This window comes from Carassius auratus, unplaced genomic scaffold (genome assembly GCF_003368295.1).
Source record: "Carassius auratus strain Wakin unplaced genomic scaffold, ASM336829v1 scaf_tig00026011, whole genome shotgun sequence".
In the NCBI taxonomy this organism is placed as follows: domain Eukaryota; kingdom Metazoa; phylum Chordata; class Actinopteri; order Cypriniformes; family Cyprinidae; genus Carassius; species Carassius auratus.
In genome coordinates, this window is record NW_020525479.1 from 1 (window position 1) to 13,547 (window position 13,547).

At 39.5% G+C, this 13,547-nt stretch overlaps 1 protein-coding gene across 1 annotated transcript; it reads right to left on the minus strand.

Moving 5' to 3' along the window:
* Nucleotides 1–9,458: 9,458 nt before the first annotated feature.
* On the minus strand, nucleotides 9,459–11,953 carry LOC113078574 (synapse differentiation-inducing gene protein 1-like). Its single transcript, XM_026250891.1, has 2 exons — nucleotides 11,700–11,953; nucleotides 9,459–9,942 (listed from the first exon to the last, which is right to left on the minus strand). The coding sequence occupies exons 1-2, from the start codon at nucleotides 11,892–11,894 to the stop codon at nucleotides 9,802–9,804; spliced, it is 336 nt and encodes a 111-aa protein (XP_026106676.1). The 5' UTR covers nucleotides 11,895–11,953; the 3' UTR covers nucleotides 9,459–9,801.
* Nucleotides 11,954–13,547: the final 1,594 nt, after the last annotated feature.

Below are 13,547 nucleotides of genomic sequence, written 5' to 3' on the forward strand. Positions count from 1 at the left end.
TTTACCCAGAGTGTAAAGGGGCATACACTGGATCTAGTGTTATCTTTGGGTATAAGCATTGAGAATATTTGCATTGATGAGATTCCTATTTCGGATCATAAGCCTGTTAGATTGATTTGAACATGCCTCGTGTTGTACAGGATGTTTCTTTTCCTCCAAAAATCCTGCTACAGAGGATTCCAGGTGACATTACTCTCCAGTATAGTTGACAGAGAGGAACCAGTGATGAATGGAAGGTCTCAGAAGTTGTGGAATTCCTGCAAAAAGAGATTCTGAGCAGAAAAAAACCATGCAGCTGATTAAGCCATGTAATTCCAGAGACAGTCAAAGTTACCAGAAACCAGTTAAAATACAAGACACATCATTTGAAATGAAGCATAGAAAACACAACATGCCATCAGCTGTAGTACTGCAAACCACCAGTCAAAGAATACAGAACTGCCTTTTCTGTGTGATAGTGCACCACATAAAACGGAACTGTGTCCCGAAACTGATATTGCTGCACGAAAGGACAAACTGATGAAGATGGGAAGATGTTTCATATTGTCTGGGCCAAAGCACATCGCAAGATTCTGTAAGACTAAATGTGCTGTAATGTATGTGGAAGCCGACTCAACAGTGCTGTATGTGAAAAAAGAGAGACACATACTTCTGACACTGATGATAACAAGGACAATGTAGTTTCTTCCTTTGCTTCCCATTCAGTAAAGATACAGCGTGCTAGTGAACCTGGTGGATGTAGAAGCATTCACTGCTTACTGGATGGAGGCAGTCAGAGAAGCTTCATCAGTTAAAGCACAGTGAGCTTTAAAGTTACCTGTGATCAAGCAAGAAACAGTCACTGTTCATACTTTTGGCTCTACAGCACCAGTTACAGCAAAGCGCAGCACAGTAAAATTAACTCTGCAGAACATCTGGAAGAAGGGGAAGAAAATTGAAATCGAAGCACTTGAGACACCACAAGTGTGCACTGCCGTGATGAAGATCCCAGGTGAGCACATCCAAGCAGAGCTGGAATGAAAAGGCTTGCAGTTAGCAGATTATACAGACGACAGCACTTGTGATACAGAGTTGTCGATGCTGATTGATGCCGATTACTACTGGCGTATAGTGTCAGGCCGAGTTGAAAGAATTACAGATGCACTTGTAGCCATTGAAAGCATCTTTGGATGGTCAGTGCAAAGACCAGTCAAAATGTCCAGTGTTGCTAATGCAGATTGCATACAAATACAATTACTGAAGACATACTGGTTTCAGAGTGTCTAAAAGCCTTCTGGGAAATAGAGTCGCTCGGTATCACCATGAAGCAGACAGACAGTCCTGAGGAAGAGGAGGCTCTTCACAAGTTTGAAAAGACAACTCAGTACAAAGATGGAAGATATGAAGTAGAACTGCCATGGCGACCTGACAAGACAGAACTTCCAGATAACTACAGAATAACAAGGAAAAGATTTGAAGGTCTTAAGAGAAAGCTGTAGTCAGATGTAGTGCTGTGTCACCGATATAATGAAGTTGTGAATGATTACCTTAAGCAGGGCATTGTCGAAGATGTGGTCACTGTGAAATACTATATGCCTCATCACGCTGTTCTCCGCGAAGACAAGGTAACAACAAAACTCAGAGAAGTGTTTGATGCCTCAACACATGACACAGACTCTCCATCACTTAATGACTGTCTGCTTACTGGTCCTAACCTGAATCCAGATCTGCTCAGTATATTAATCAAGTTCAGACTGCATGCGATTGCATTTACAGCAGATCTCTAAAAGGCTTTTTAGCAGATTTCTCTTGCTGAGAAGGACAGAGATGCTGTGCGATTTCTCTGGCTCACTGCACTGCCTCATGAAGTCGAAGGTGAGAAGCTACGTGTACTACAGATGACGAGGGTGGTGTTTGGAGTATCTCCCAGCCCATTTCTCCTCGCAGCTACAGTGAGAAAACATTTGAAGAAATATGAAGCCCTACTTCCTGAGGTAGTGAAGATAATAAAGGAATCACTTTATGTCGATGACTTTATCTCAAGTGCAAGAATACCAAAAGGAGCATTCTGAAACTCTCTGCTCGCATATTCAACCCAAAAGGCTTTCTAACTCTTTTCACTGTGCGGATGAAATGCCTTTTTTAAGAGATGTGGATACGAGGCCTTGGCAGGGATGAGGAACTGCCTACAGATCTTGCACAAGAATTGCAAAGCTGGTATTCAGAACTTCCACAGATCCACCAAATAGGCATTCCCTGCTGGTATGGAATAAATTCTGAGCACAAGCACGATGCACAACAACTTTACGCGTTCTGTGACACAAGCGAGAAAGCTTATAGTACAGTTGCATACTTGCTGCGAGAGGTGGAATGATGGAACAAAAATTAAGTGCCTCGTTGCTTCAAAGTCCAGGGTAGCCCCGCTGAAAAAGATATCCCTGCCACGTCTTGAGGTTGATGGGAGCAGTTATTGGAGCAAGACTAGGAAATAACTTGCTAAAGCCTTTGAATCTGGAGCTACAACAGGTTCACCTGTGGACAGATTCAATGATCGTACTACAGTGGATTAGCAGTCCATCTTACAGATGGAAACAGTTTGTGTCAAACAGAGTGGCTAAAATACAGTCTTTAACCAACCCGGCAATGTGGTCTCACTGCAAAGGCAAGGCCAATCCAGCAGATCTCCCAACCAGAGGTCAGACCATAGCTAATCTGGAGGAAAGCGGACTGTTGTGGAGAGGACCCCCATTTTTGATTACCCCAAATCTGGTAAAAAAGTGATGACGATCAGAGTGTCGAACAAGTTCAGCAGATCAGTGTGCAACTCAGCAGCAACAGTGACCAAAGTTAAACAGAACCTGTGCTAGACTTACAGAAGTACAGTAAACTGAAGAAAGTATTGCGGGTCACTGCTTGGATTAAGAGGTTTGTGCACAATGCAAGTTTAAACTCAAATAGAAGAGGTGAGTTGACTGCGGAAGAAATGTTTGAGGCTGAGAAGTACTGGACCAAAGTGACACAAGTTTGCAGTTTTAGTCATGAGATGAGTTTGCTGAAAGCTGGTAAAACCCTGAATTCAGATTCCAAGATCAGAGATTTAAAAACCTTTCCTTGATGCTGATGAATTGCTCTGTTTTGGAGGAAGATTGCAACAGTCGGACTTCAGTTACAGAGAAAAACACCCATGGATTCTACCTAGCAAATGCAGATATTGTGAGCTACTGATCCAATACAGCCATGAAGTTACCATGCATTCTGATCTAGGAGACACTGTTGTACAAATGAGAAGTAGACACTTTTGTGGTATATTGAGGTATAGTGCCCAGGTGCACCGCACTGTCTTAGTACGGCCCTGGATACATGCTCTGAAGTCCTGATCTGAATCAATGATTTGCGATGCTCCGGAGTCCCGATATCCTTGTTGATCCAGGAACAATATTCCAACCAACCAATCAGAAGTGAGATATAACTTTTCAGGAAATATCTGTTTTAGGCTTACAATCAGGATTAGATTGGCTATCATTTGTCTCTGATTTTAGGACTAAATTATGGGTAGGGTTAGGTTTAGGGGTAGGGATTGGGTTAAGTCTATATTTTTGAACAATAATGTTGATCCAGGATCATCAGAAGATGTTGATCCAGGAACATGTCTTATTGGCAAAATCATAGCAACCCCTTTTCTTCTCCCTGAATCTTTTCAAGGTCCTGCAGATATTCATCTCCCTTGCCACCTGACGTATGGTTTTTCCCTGTTGCATGTCTTTCACTGCTCTGTCCAACTCCACAATAGCAGTTGAAGCCCTGTCAGTCTTCTGTTTATAAGTGTGTGGCATAATGGGTTTTCGTCTAAAATTAAGAATGCCACATAGTTCAAGTGAAAAAAATTCAAGAGTGCAATGTACAATTACAAATTAATAATGTGTTGAAAATAATCATAAGTGGGGGTGAGTTGTGCCACTGGCATAACTTAACCCAGGCCCTTTGGCACAAAACACCCCATACCCACAAGTTTGAAAAACCAGCAGTTAAGAGCTAAAATCATGCTAACTTTATTGACTCATTGTGTAGCCTAGTAAAACACTAAAACGTGTAAAACTTTTCTAGAATTGTTCAGATACTACCATGAAAAAACCTTGATCATAGAAATATTACTTTCAAAGGAAAAAACTCATCCTTTGGAGGATGAGTAAAATGGATGGCTTTTTAAAATTATGTGGTCACATGACCAATTTCTTGAATGGTTTTCCAGAAACAAGAGGTGGAACTACTTCCTCCCCCCGGCACAAATCACCCCACTCTCCCCTACATTCTCGCATGAAATACTTTTAAAACTACATTTCATGACACGATAACAGTAATATTTAGAAAATTATCTGAATAAAAATGGTGGTTGAAAATGCTGCGTTAACTCAACTGGCATAAGCTTTCGTCACCATCATCCCAACAACCCTCCAGACCAAACTGACCCAGCTCTCTGTTCCTAGCTCTATCTGTCAGTGGATCACCAGCTTTCTGACAGATAGGCAACAGTTAGTGAGACTGGGGAAATTCATGTCAAACAGCTGCTCCACCAACACTGGTGCCCCTCAGGAATGTGTTCTCTACCCTCTGCTCTTCTCCCTTTACACCAATGACTGCACCTCTAAAGTCCCCTCTGTCAAGCTCCTGAAGTTTGCAGATGACACTACAGTCATCGGCCTCATCCAGGACGGTGATGAGTCTGCTTACAGACAAGAGGTTGAGCAGCTGGCTGGCTGGTGCAGTCTTAACAACCTGGAGCTGAACATGCTCAAAACAGTGGAGATGATCATGGACTTTAGGAGAAACCCCCCTACACTTTCCCCAATCACCATCATGAACAGCACTGTGACTGCAGTGGAGTCATTTAGATTCCTGGGAACCACCATCTCTCAGGACCTGAAGTGGGACAATCACATTGACTCCATTGGGGAAAAGGCCCAGCAAAGGTTGTACTTCCTTCGCCAGCTGAGGAAGTTTAACCTGCCACAGGAGCTGCTGAAACAGTTCTACTCAGCCGTCATTAAGTCTGTACTGTGTACTTCTATAACTGTCTGGTTTGGCTCAGCAACAAAATCAGACATCAGAAAACTACATAGAACTGTTCGGACTGCTGAAAGGATTGTTGGTGCTCCTCTGCCCACCCTTCAAGAACTGTATACAGCCAGAGTGAGGAAAAGGGCTCATAAAATCACTCTGGATCCCTCACATCCAAGTCACCCCATTTTTGAACTTTTGCCATCTGGCTTGTGCCTCAGAGCCGCAAATACCAGAACAGTAAGGCACAAAAACAGTTTCTTCCCCCAGGCAATCTACCTCATGAACAGTTAAATGTTCCCCACTTATACTTATGCAAACAAGTACAATATCCTTATATTTATTTGTTACCCCTCCATCCTAGTACATCCCTGCATCTTATTAAATCCTATTCCATTATCATTTATAGCTCAATTGTTTATACACTTATTTATTTGCCTACATTTTTGTTGTTGTTGTTGTTGTCTGTGTGTTCGTGTCTCTGTACTGGAAGCTTATGTCACTAAAACAAATTCCTTGTATGCGCAAACATACTTGGCAATAAAACTCTTTCTGATTCTGATTCTGATCTATTGTTTGACTGCAGTCAGGATGATTTCTGTTTTGTAGTAGTTAGTCCTCAAGAGCTTAGGTATCATTTCAGCCTCAATGAAGATTTCATTGAAGCTCTTTTATCGGTGTTGTGATTTTATCACACTGTTTTGATCAACTTCCTTTTCATATTCAAATGTATCAACTTAAATTGTCTTCCTTTATCCAATCAAAAGTTTTACAGTTGTTTATAATTTAGCATTTTTATTCTGTTTGCTCATTCTCATTAAAATGTTGCTCATTTGTTGTAATGAAGCAGATAGAACAATAAATAATGCAGTTTGCTGAATAAAGCTTTAGGTTCTATTTTGTGACTCTCTGTTGAGTACCAGAATATAATTTGAATGATGGTATTCCAATGTTAAATTTAATTTTTTGTTGCTTAGGCAAACAAATAGATATGTCCATTAAAGAACAACTAATGTCATTCCTCGTCTACGCTGCTGCTATTATGTCCCTGACAAGTATGTGGTTTTGTCTAATTCTCAATCTAATTCTAATTCTCTTTTGTCTAATTCTAAAGCCACCGGATATGGTCTCCAGTCTAACAATGAGTATCCTGTGTCATTCTACAAATATGTTGGTATGGGATGCGTCTGTCTCTCCTTCAATATCTCTAAAAGGCAAATAAGAATTAACTTACCAAAGCTGCTGGAGAAAGAAAAAGAGATGTTCAAACATCTGTTCAAAGACTCGTCTGTTTAGGAGGTCATGTCACCATTTGTAAGGTCTGCACACTCGGTCCAAGGAATGTATCCAGTGCTGGCTGAAAGTTGCTTGTGTGTTCGGTCTTTCCAGAAGGCAAAGTTATTCAATTCTAATCTGACTCCATTGTAACAGAAATGAGTCGAACCAGACAAATTAAAGAGTCTATCAAAGCTGTGTTTGGAACAAGAGCCGAATTCCTCAGGAAGTCATAAAACATTCTGTGCCACAAGTCCCAAGGAAGATAACCAACCAACCAACTTGTTCACACAACAGCTTTCAACATTAACACCACTAGAACAATTATTGACAATTTTAATTCGCAGAAGAGATTGTCAAATTTGTTGTTCGTAATTGAAATGCAACGCTGGACATCACATGGAAACCCATGAGTTAAACACTTCCATTGACTTTCCCCCACCTAGCAGAACCAGACTGAAATTCCTAAGGCGGGAGGGTCTTTGAACCTCTGGTCTTCACCAAACATCCCTATGTCAGAGAATGACAAAGAAACTGTCTTTTGTACACACATTAATTAGTTCATGAATTAGTTCAGACAATCATTTATTTGTCAAATATATCATAACCTGGTTAAAGGAATCATGTCCAAAATTAGACCCTGCAAGAGTGGGAAAATTCGGACCACATGCTTGGTAAGATAAACATATGATTTATGATACCCCCGAGCCAAGACAATATCTGATTGGTCTAACAACATTTGAGGTGTGGCCAACAGGCCAGTTTAAATACTTACGACACCATAAAATCTGGCTTTTTAGTTGTTAGCTTTGCTTCTGCTACTAGTCATGCCTGCTCTTAGCTTTTAGCTTGTAGCTTTGCTACCTAGCTTTAGCTTTTAGCCATGCTCTTAGTCATCACTGTTAGCTGTTCTTTGAGCGCGGTTCCAGCATGCCTGCCTGCTGCTACTTAGCCACAATGAGAAGAAACACCACCTAAGTCTCGTCTTTTCTTTTCCGTTTGAGAGTTTCGTGTTCTGAGTTAAGATTGTAACATCGAGTTCAACTTCAACCAGCCACACAGAACTCTGCATCTTCAGCCAACGCCCAAGCAGGGCTTCCTAAGACGTCACTTCAGCGACTACTGAACTTCCAGCCAATCAGCGACATCGGGATAGCCCTTTCAACGGGACTCCTTTTTCACAGGAGACGCAAGTACAGTAACTTTACCTCCAGACTGTGACCTTTACTGGTGTATCTAATATAATTTTAACCTCACTGAGGAACTCAATGCGAGGGCTAATTACTTGATTGATTGTTGTTCATGTCTATGCAATTTAACGTATTGCTGTAAACTTGGGATTCCATATTTCCATTCTCTTAAACTCACTCAACTTTCGATCTTCCTGCAACTTGTGTGAATGTGTGTGTGCGTGCGTTTATGTCTTAGATTTATCTAATAAAGCCTTTATTCATATTGAAAAGAGAAGTATCTTGCGTTTTGTGCTTACAAGTTAATGTCTTAAACTGCAGATCTTGTTACTGTTCTAATTGATAGTGTTTTCACGATAGTTTGGATTTTAATATCCAGCGTAGATTTGATGTTAAACGGCTCGTTCAGTGAATCGCACGACGTCTCAGTGATCAGCCGTGAAACAGTGATTCTGTTCAATTTCCCTTTAAATTATTAAATGATTCCCTTTGAGTTAAATTGACCTGTTTCCGATACACCATTTTATTTCATCTGACAAAATTTTTGTATGACCTTGAATTTAGGTTGAAAGGCAACATAGTTGATTGTCTGTCTCTAGTTAATATTATTATTATTTTGACATTTGATTGTTCTAGTTAACTCAGTCTTTACTTTATATTTACTCATTCATTAGGAATCTTTGTCACTCAGGGTGTATCATGGAGGCCGATTTACATGAACCCCACAATCACAAACTCTCCAGTCTGATCATTGAGTTGTAGTCATGAGTTATGACTAACTATTTAATAGACCGCCTCATGCTTGTCATTCTTTATATAGTGGTTCTGCCTACAGTCACCTTTGTAACAACTTAGTTAAAGCTCAAACAATAACCAGAAGTTATGCCTAGTACTATGAAATATGCCCAAACCATGCTAACACTCGATAGTATTTTTGTCGAGCCCCCCATAATTGGTGCAACTGCATAACAACTTAACTAAAGTCTGTTACGATCATCAGCTGGAGTGCCCATGAAATCTTATATAGGGCACTCCACTCAGGACTCTGGCATCTCCTCTTTCCATCAACCACCATATGTCACCATTTAATAACTTGGACACTAGCACCCAGGGGCGTTGGACTGGGGGTAAAACCAGTACTGATTACCAGGGCCCCAAAGGAATAGAGGGCCCTTGAAAAGTCTGGAATATATATTTTCGGGGGGAGGGGGGGGATGGGGGGCTGCCTATGCATAGGGCATGGGATCCCTGTTAGCACCTTTCATTCTGTTGCACCACACCCGAACTACATTCCCCATGAATCACTGTATGACAATCACCTTGCCACACCTGCACCTCAATCATCAGCCTATTAGACACACACACCTGCAGCTAATACACAGACATATATTTAAGCAGCACAATCACTCTCAGTCACTGCAAAGTCTTGTTAAGCCCGTCTAACATTTCTGAGCGGTTTCTTCTTGTGTTTGTTCTTCCCTTGTCTGATCTTGGATTGTGTATTTCGATTCTGATTCTCTGCTGCCTGCCCTGACCTCTGCTTGGTTCTGTTTTCGATTCTGGTTACCCCTAACATACCTGACGCAATTCCTGATTTCTGCATGTCTGACCATTCTCTGAATAAAGTTCTGCACATGGATCTGAACGCCTCTGACTCCTCGTAACAAAGTCAAACAGTTAGTCAGGAATCTAGAATCTCACCTGATGTGCCCCATGCTCCATCTAACCCTGGATGCAGATTTGCAGTAACATACACCTTCACATAATCTACTTGAGAAAATAATTTCAGAGTAAATCAGAATAAATCAAATATAGCAATTTATTAACAGTCAGGTAAATATGTATTATGCCAATTACATAGCAAATTCAGAGATATCAAATAAATACAAGACATCAAATTCTCAAAGACGAATTTAAGAGTAATACACCTTGAGATACCTAAGCATACTGTATCTGGCTTTTAGAAAATTACATAGTGTGAAGTGTTTGGACACACTTCATGCTATGGACTCATGGGCTCACTGTATTTTAATTTGTAATTTACAAAAAAAAAAAATTATTAGGATTAAGGATTAAGTTAAAAGCAGTAAAGCATTTCATTTATGCTAAACAAACAGATCAGTCTGCCAGCATTAAATACAAAAAGAAATGAAAGATAAATGTTTATTACATTATTCCCTAAGAGGGTCTGGAAAATATTTTTCATTTCTTCCGCAAAATCATTGACTTGAGTTGACATTATCATTGACAGAAAGAGTAGATGCATTTGAAGCAGAATAAAACATCTGTTCAAAGATGTTGTTCAAGCATATTTCAAACAAATGATAAGGATCATTGTCATGATAGCGAGGCCGATACCGACAGACACATTGTTCAGGATAAATGCCACTCTGGAGTGGCTCATCGCTAAATCTCGCTGTCCAGAAAAGTTAGCATCTCGAGCCTGTGAAAACACAAATGTCAAGCTTATTTTAAGTGATTTTGAAAAAACCCTGGTGAAAAAAAAAAAACCTCCTATCCAGAAGCTGGCTGTTAAGGGATTAAATAGCTGCCAATTGTAATATTTAGCAAGTTAAATGTAATAAAAGTAAATTAAATGTAACAAAATATTTCATCATCCAATTTCACTTATATATGATAGGTCATTTTATGAAACATCCAGTTAGATCATATTATTTTCAATACATTTTATATGATTTAAGAGCTAAATTGTGTTAAAGTGTCTTAATTCTCTTAAAGCTGCAGTAGGTAACTTTTGTAAAAAATATATTTTTTACATATTTGTTAAACCTGTCATTATGTCCTGACAGTAGAATATGAGACCGATAATCTGTGAAAAAATCAAACTCCTCTGGTTCCTCCCAGTGCTCCTATTGCCATTTGCAGAAATTAATCAGCTCCCGGTAAGAAACAACCAATCAGAGCTGCGGTCCATAACTTTGTTTGTGTTCAAAATGTAGAAAAATGTATATAATAAGAGAGTACACTATGAATCCATTTTCCAAACCGTGTTTTTAGCTTGTCCTGAATCACTAGGGTGCTCCTATAATAAGTGTTTATATTTGGACTATTTTAGATTGCTTCGGGGGTACAGCGGCGGAGTAACCCAGTACTTTTGAGATTCTTCATAGACATAAACAGAGAGAAGTAGTTCCGGCTACGATGTTCTTCAGCAAGACGCAAGCAGTTCTGTTTATTAACTGCTAGAGCGTCAAAAGTTACCTACCGCATCTTTAATGCATGTTTTTTCCTTCTGGAGCATCAGTGAACATTTGAACCTTCTGTAATAGTTGCATATGTCCATATAGCTGTCCTCAGTGTCGAGATATATATATATATATATATATATATATATAGCGGGTAAAATAAGTGTTGAACACGTCACCATTTTTCTCAGTAAATATATTTCTAAAGGTGCTGTTGACATTACATTTTCACCAGATGTCAATAACAACCCAAGTAATCCAAACATACAAAGAAAACAAAACAATTAGAAATTAAGAAATTAATTAACGTGTAATAAAATGGAGTGATACAAGGAAAAATTACTACTGAAATGTAATACATCATACAAAAGCCTTTGTTGGTAAAGACAGCTTCAAGACGCATACTGTATCGAGAAACTAGTCACATGCATTGCTCATGTGTAATTCTGGCACATTTTGGTCTTCAAATATTGAAGGTTATGTTGGCCTCTTCTATGAACTCTGATCAGTAGTTCTTATTTTCTATTGAATTTAAGTCAGATGATCGACAAGGGGGCAGGATTGTTTTCTAATGACTGTTATATTTCTGTTGTGTCTTGGCTTTCCATGCCTTTTTGCTCCTCCGTTTCTTCATGTGTTCAATACTTTTTCTCTAGGACCATTCCATTTTATTACACACAACAATTTCAGAAATTATTTGTTTAGTTTTCTTTGCATATACTGGTATTTGGTGAAAATTTAGAGTCAACAGGCAACTAACAAAAATGGTGATGTGCTCAATACTTATTTACCCACTGTATATATATATAGTCAGAAAATAAACTTAATAAACATATAAAATTGCATCAGGGTTTTAGACTAAATGCATGTTGCCAATTCAATATTGTAATTCTTTCATGCAACAGTGGACAGTTGAATCACTTAATTTATAGGATTGTTTGAATGCGATACTCAGATATGAAGCAGAAAAAGTCCTACTAGAATGAAGACTTACATTGCATGAGAAGATGATAGCAACGATGCCCAGAGGTAAACAGCAGCACAGCATGGTAAAGATGGAGTAGCCCAAGTAATCTGGTACAATAGCAACTGGCATTTGACTCATGACCACAGTGGACTGAACCAATGGTACAGTTGGCTGAACAACCGTTACAGCAGGTCGAAACACTGGTACAGCAGGCTGATACATTGTTACAGCAGGCTGAACGGAGAACCCAGTCACTGTTAGTGCTGGTGTTGGTATTTGAAAGTTCATTAGGGCTCAAGCCCGAAGGGGCGAAGAGCCCTATTGTTCTTCTAAGGATTATTCTTATTAGGGCTCAAGCCCGAAGGGGCGAAGAGCCCTATTGTTCTTCTAAGGATTATTCTTCTTATTATTATTTTTTTTATTTTTTATTAAACCTTCCGGGGGTTTTTGGGGGCCTTAACATGCTCAAAAACTCTTGAAAATTGGCACACACATTGGAATCTGCGGCCATCAGGACGCCACAGAGACTGGGACCCGGGCGTGGCACAGGGGCTCTACAGCGCCCCCTGGAACACAGTCAGAAATCTTGAACCATAGCTCACACATACTAGCATGTATTTATATGAAACTCAGTACACTTATAGATGTCATTGAGCCGAACAACTTTCACACTTTATGTCATAGGCTCCGCCCAACAGGAAGTCAGCTATTCAGGGCTGTTTAAAAAAAGCATGCTCTGGAATTTGAAATACTCCTCTGAGGTTTTCAACCCGTTCGCCACGAAACTCGGCGAACATGATCTCAAGACATTGGGGATGAAAAATTGCGAGGGGATTTTTGATATCTCGAACGGTTTGCCCGTGACGAGGCGTGGAAATTATGGCAAGAAATGAGAAACAGGAAATGTCTAATAACATCCACATACATTTCCTGAATTTGATCAAACTTCATTGGTTTGTTCGTTGTATGATACCGATCGTATATATGTGACTATTAAGAGTCAACGTTATAGCGCCACCAACTGGCAGCAGGAAGTGAGTTATTTTCAAAATGTTTTGAATTCAGCATCTTATTTTTACTCGATTTACTTAAAACTTCATCAGAATAATGACAAAACACGGCCGATGTAAATCTGTTGTGGGGATATTAATATCTAATATGGCGTTGCCATGGCAACGTGTCAAACTTGAATGTTCTGTTATGATGAGTTTGAGGCAGACAACAACCTCAGATTTACATGAAACTCAAAACACATATCGGTATTAGTGATAGCTAGACAATGGCAAAAGCTTTTAAAACGGCGTGAAGGAGGCACGCTATAGCGCCACCTTTTGTCAAAAGTGGGGGGTTTAGTTTTAGCTACAGACATCAAACTTGGTACATAAATTGTTCTTATCAAGACGGACAACTTTCTAATTCACAGTCATCAGCTACAACCAACAGGAAGTCGGCTATTTTGATTTGAATATTTAAATTGAGCTCTGATTTAATGCATTCTCCTCAGAGGAAATGTTCACTATACTCACCAAACTTTGTCTACATGTTGAAAAAACAATGAGGAACTTAAATTGCGAACGGATTTTGGTTAGCTTGAACCGTTTTGTCGTGGTGATTTTTTGAAATGACAGTAAAAAGGGAATCATTAATTGTCTTGTATTTTTAAATTGCAGCTTCCAAACACTTAAAAAAAATTTCATACAGAGATCAAATCATTCTGAGGACATATGCATAGTTTCATGACTTTACAACACTGTATGATTAAAAGAAAATTAAAAAACTGTCAGACATCTCAACTCACTCTGTCCCTCTGTTTGAGCAATGTATGTGTGCTGACTGAGTGCATGTGTGTGTGTGAGTGTGTGTGTGTGTGAGTGG

Bases quoted from the DNA above. Each gene is read 5' to 3' on its own strand.
- LOC113078574 (XM_026250891.1), bottom strand. From the start codon at position 11,894: ATGTATCAGCCTGCTGTACCAGTGTTTCGACCTGCTGTAACGGTTGTT. The intron at 9,943-11,699 runs GTAAGTCTTCAT...GTGTTTTCACAG, and splicing joins CTATCATCTTCTCATGCAAT to GCTCGAGATGCTAACTTTTC.